Source organism: Mytilus trossulus, chromosome 1 (assembly GCF_036588685.1).
Source record: "Mytilus trossulus isolate FHL-02 chromosome 1, PNRI_Mtr1.1.1.hap1, whole genome shotgun sequence".
Classification (NCBI taxonomy): domain Eukaryota; kingdom Metazoa; phylum Mollusca; class Bivalvia; order Mytilida; family Mytilidae; genus Mytilus; species Mytilus trossulus.
Genome location: NC_086373.1, coordinates 66,820,624 through 66,826,230, shown reverse-complemented (window position 1 = coordinate 66,826,230; position 5,607 = coordinate 66,820,624). Strand labels below are relative to the sequence as shown.

Sequence of the window (5,607 nt, the reverse complement as noted above, 5' to 3'; positions counted from 1 at the left end):
ACTTCCATTTAGAGGCGGATTTAGGAGGGGCAGGGGGCCCGGACGGAAGCAGTCAGTGGGCCCCCACTGATGAAAATTTCTGGATCCGACACTGCCATTCCAATTTTTTCCCATTCGAACACAATCAAGAATTATTTTTTTGTATATGTTTTATTAAATTTGCATACGCTTAAAGATGTTGCTTTAGAAGGAATAAAAAAAAATGCGGTACCTTAAACTTAAGATTTATGTCTTTTAACTGTATTTGGACTGGATAAAAATTCGATGAAAGGATAATTTATATTTTGGTTTTTTTCAATATTTTTGTTTATTTGTTTTGATTGTGTTGCTAAGTGTAAAACGTCACCTTCCCAGAAGATTTACGATAGTATGGACTTGACTAGTCTATAATTAATATAAGAAATATTCTTTATCAAAGTATTTCATTATCAATGATTGTGCAACTCTCCAACACCAACCTTTGGGTTTTCCCCAGTAGATTTAAAAGGCTCTTTGAATATATAAATACAGTAATACGTATATATAGATCATATACAGTTCTACTGTTGATCAATATAGTTACCGATTTAAAACCCTTCGTTAGTATTGATTGGTGAGTTGGAATCAAGTTAAGACAAGACTCCATTATTAAATTGTTACCTGTGAAACGAACGTAATAAAATATAGGACATTATACACAGTTCGATCAAATGTCTTTGGAATGGAAAATGGGCGAAGCATTATGACCTTAGATAGCGACACAAATATTTCCCCTAAAGGGGGATGTGTTTCTCAGATAGACAATTGTGATTCAAAAATGGAGGATGATATTGTTGGAGTAAACGGTAAGAAACGTAAACTTGTCGTTCATTTTGATCTCAGGAATACAGTTTTAGTTTCCGATTCAGTTACAAATGTTACTATGGAACAAGCGCTGAACAGTTTCTTGACGGGTGTCGTTTGGGGTAGAGATCTTGAAAGTGGCGCATGGCGATGGCATTCATATATTCCGTCTCTTACTCCTCCGGCTGTGGGTACAACTACATTTTATAAATATTTAGAAAGAAAATTGGTTAAAACTCCAAAAGACAGAACATTGTTGCGAATAGCAACAGGTGATTTCGCTCACAGTGATATTGGTAAGGGATTTTTACCGTATTTCGATTCACACATTGACAAAATGAAATGGAAACATTCGGAAGTACCACAATCTGGAAAATTAACAATGTCCGGTTCAGACGGCAAACACTATCATTATATACTACCCTCCGTATATAAAGCAATACACCAACTTCATGAAGACGACCGGGATTTTGCAATTGTGTTTAGAACATATGGCTTGGATACTGCAAACGTCATATCAAGTGTTAAATTTGGACTGGCAGGGAACCATCCGGGTTTTCCGGAAGATCTTCAACTTCCGGTAAATCAGCTGGTTGGAAAAGTAAAACGAGGTGATAATCAATCAATCGAATTCATGACGTACATGGACGACTCGACAGTAAAGGAATTCAAAAATGATCGGGATATTTACAACATGCTTTCAAAATCTCAGGGAATATCAGGGTATATGGACGACTTCCGGTACTGGCAAGACAATGGATATATGTATTCTACCGCTAAACCTTTGTATATTGACCCTTTTGATACCAGTGTTCAGCACATATTTTTCGATGACAATTTTAGAAAATATGAAAACGATAGTATCGTTGACGTCAGACTTTTCGATTCAGCTGGGTGTAGAAACGCCAAAAGCGTTTTGCGACCGGAAATTGAAAAATTCGAAAATCTGTGTGTTGTGCAAGCAGATTTGATGACGGCTATAGACAATGATGATTATTTCTTGAAAAGTATACGAAACTGTGAAGAAAACTACACACAATATCTAAAGAAATTTCATGGAATAGTTTGATGATTGTTTATAAAGTGCTGTATCCCTTAAGAGTTTATGAATCTACCTACACTAGTCAATTGGCTATAGTTTATGGATATAATAGTAGTTGTGTATGTTAAACACTGCAATATCTTATTCTGTGATATACATTTGTACATTTTTAATCATTGTTTAGATAACTATTGAATTAAATACACCATGACAGGTCCTTTTATTGAAGTGAGATTTGATATTTTACAAAAGTTTTTAAAATCTATGGTTCATTAGCACTATTTATCTAAAACATTTCAGATATTTTCAACGTACGAAGTATTCTTATGATGTATTTTCTTCTTATTTATATACACTTTCGTTGAACTGTCTTAATATTTTATTAACCTATTTTCCTGTTTTGGTGTATTTTAATTTTTAATGTCCCTATAGGTATATACGTTGCACTTATCTATAAGACGTATTGAAATTAAACTTCAATGATTTCAATCTTAATTTAGTCCAGACCTTATTCGTATAGTTAAATACTTTTATATGTTAAGAAATAACATTATGGATTTGTGTTCTAACGATAATTGTGCAAGACACGCTTGATTAGTTCTTTTAATAACCTTCTATATCCCTTCTTTACAAAAAATTTCAACAATATATTTCAATGACAGATACAGTTTCTTAAGTGTGCTGCGTTTGGTTTTTATGAAGTTTTATTTTTCGTCGAAGATTGAAATTCCTTTTTAATTGACCGTCCAGTTTATTATCTTTTCTTATATAGATATGAATAACAAACTTCATAACTTAATCTCGGAATTTAATCATAAGCATATTTAAATTGATAGACGTTGTGTTGAGGTCGGTTAAAAAATCAAAGCATGTATTTTAAAATCCCTATTGTTGACACTGAATTTTAAATTTGAATGGATGCCAAATAGCTATAGATTTTAATTAAACTTCAAGAGATAATATGTGAATTTTAAATTGGTTGTATGTATACAATCCGATCGTAACAATGTCAAGGAACCTTATTGATATATTTTCTAAAAAAGAATGACGAGACGAAAAAATAAGTATATGTAATGAAGAAAATATTTTCCCGCGATATTTGTTTTGCTCATTTCCTGATATACATTGTACATGGTCAGGTCATTATGCATTTTTGTTGGGACAAATTGTTGAACAAATCGTTGAATTTGAAGGAGGTTAACTTTTATTAATAATAGCAAAACTATGCCATGTATATTTTTCATTCAACATTGTATGGAATTTTTCTCGCCTGAACCATATTACATAAATGTTAGAATAGAGCTAATGTGCCAAATTTGAGAAACTTTCAACCATTGCAAACTATGTAAAATCAATGATTTCTCAATTCTCAGTGATGAAACATATTGTTGTCTTTTTGATAACTAGACCATATCTCCCAGTAGCGTTAAATCAATTCTCTTTATACATTATGTAGAAGCCGTCTGAGAATTATCAGAAGCGGGTAGAAGTAAATGTGATAATTGATGATTGATAAAAATTCTGATAACATTGATCAACATATATATATATATATATATATATAAACATACTTTGTCTTTGTGGTAGGATGGCAGTTTGGAAAAACAAATTTCCCTAAACAGATAAAACCGAAAATGATGATAATACTTATTAACATAAACACACACAAAATACGTATGGTCAAATTTTCAAATAGGGTTGCAGATGTAGAAGAAAAAAATAACAAGTATATGCAAAAATATAATTGAGAAAGGAAATGGGGAATGTGTCAAAGCGACACCAACTCGACCATAGATTAGTGCATGCGCAGTAGATAAAAAGAGAAAAGAATATTACAAGTTGTCTGCTCTATGGTCGGGTTGTTGTCGCTTTGACACATTCCCTATATCCTTTCTCAATTTTATTTAGTATGGTTCAATTACCATGTTAGATGTTTGAACTGGCCATTATGTAAAATATTTCAAAGAACACATCGAAGACTTCTATCCTTATCGGGCCACCCTCCCCCTTTAAATCCAAATCCTGTCGTACATGCCATGGTTTTAAGAGTTATATAGAGATGCCAATTCAATGTGTCTTTTGTCGAGGTCAATCACCAAAATTGTATGGGAGGCCATCGTTACATTTTTATTCTGATAATAACACAAAATGACTCCCATATATTAGATGCTTAATTAAATTTGTGCAATCTTAAAGTTTAAAAAAAAAACACGTGCATAAATAGTATTAGTTTTAACAAAGGCATTTAAAAAAATATTTTACATGATATAAATGGTGTATGGGATATGAATGATTTTATAAAGATTAATGGTATGACTTTTATTTGTTATTAGACAATCTGATGTAAACTGATGTTTATCGAACATTATATATTTTAAAACTACTTAATGCGTTATTTTTTTCGACAAACAAAACAGCATTGTGTATGTTTGTAGTTTAATGTAGATCAACATACGTAGTACATATTCTTTAAATAATATTTATTAACAAACATTTAGTATTTTGGTATCAATTATCTTATTTTGCACCCGTGTCCCTCCTCAAGAAATATTTGTCTTTAATACGAAGGGAGGTGATATGTTAACGCCAATGAGTAAACAACCTAACGACAAAATATTCGAAGAAGCAGAGACAGAGAACAGTCAGAAACAAACACAAACAAGCAACTGGAAACTTAATACTGGATTACACGTGCAATTGTTTATAGACTGCTATCTTTAGTTTTTTTTACAAAGCACTGTCAGTTATTCTTTGACAAGTTTTATTTTAGTATCCCTTTTGTAACTTTCACCTCATTTAAGCAGTCTTTAACAATATTCAATTGTCTTTATAATTGTCTGACTCTAGCTCTTCCCGACTTGATCAAAACTGTCCGTCATTATCTAGAGTATTTCATACAAATGAAATATAATGAAAACCGCCTAAGCTCTCCAAATGGAAACGATTTTCCCAAATTCAATTTTATTTTTAATCGTTACTGAAAAAGAGCGAAGTCTTAATCCCTATAATTACGAATTTGAAAGTCCTTTTGTCATCTTTCGCCTCTCTTCCATAACACATCAAATCAAGTCACAGAAAGAAGGAGCAGTCCTGTTTTACATATAGGGAATGTTTGTTTAACTCGTGGCTCATTTAGTTTAGCTTCAGATGGACCCCGGCCAAAACTATTTGATTATATGAGCACTATTTCGGTCAATGTACATCAAAAGGGATTACGACTTAGTTATTTTTCAGTCACGATTAAAATAAAATTGAAATTGGGAAAACCGTATACATTTGAACACTTGTTCGGTCTTTAGTGCAAAATATGGTGGAACCGCACGTAAGCATTTAAAACGTTTGCGCTGCTAAGTTTCTAGATCATGTGTAACATTTGCAAGTCTTAATTTTGTTTTTCGTTATTCGGAATATAGGATGATGACGGACATGACATGATTGTTTCTTTTGAGCTAGACATATTATAAGGAAAACTGTCTATTATTGAAGACTTTCGAAATAAAGATATGAAAAGATAGGTTTTATGATATGTTTTATGAAAATTATAATAAATAACAGTGTCACCAGAATTGTTGTCTTGCTTAAAATTAAAAACTTCCCTATCAGGCCAGTAAAAAAATTGTGCTATAAAAAGAGTTATCTCCTCTTTTATGACTAATTTGAAAAATTTATTCTTTACACACAAACATTTGGAATTTGTTGATGTTTTCTATAATGCAATGAATCACTCAGTTTTCCTTATACAG

General features: G+C 31.9%; 1 protein-coding gene across 1 annotated transcript; it reads left to right on the top strand.

The window, feature by feature from the left end:
- Positions 1-513: 513 nt before the first annotated feature.
- LOC134682837 (uncharacterized) lies at positions 514-2,467 on the top strand. Its single transcript, XM_063541801.1, has one exon. It carries the CDS (start codon positions 701-703, stop codon positions 1,889-1,891), a length of 1,191 nt encoding a protein of 396 aa, XP_063397871.1. The 5' UTR covers positions 514-700; the 3' UTR covers positions 1,892-2,467.
- The last annotated feature ends 3,140 nt before the right edge of the window (positions 2,468-5,607 follow it).

Bases quoted from the DNA above. Each gene is read 5' to 3' on its own strand.
- LOC134682837 (XM_063541801.1), top strand. From the start codon at position 701: ATGGAAAATGGGCGAAGCATTATGACCTTAGATAGCGACACAAATATT.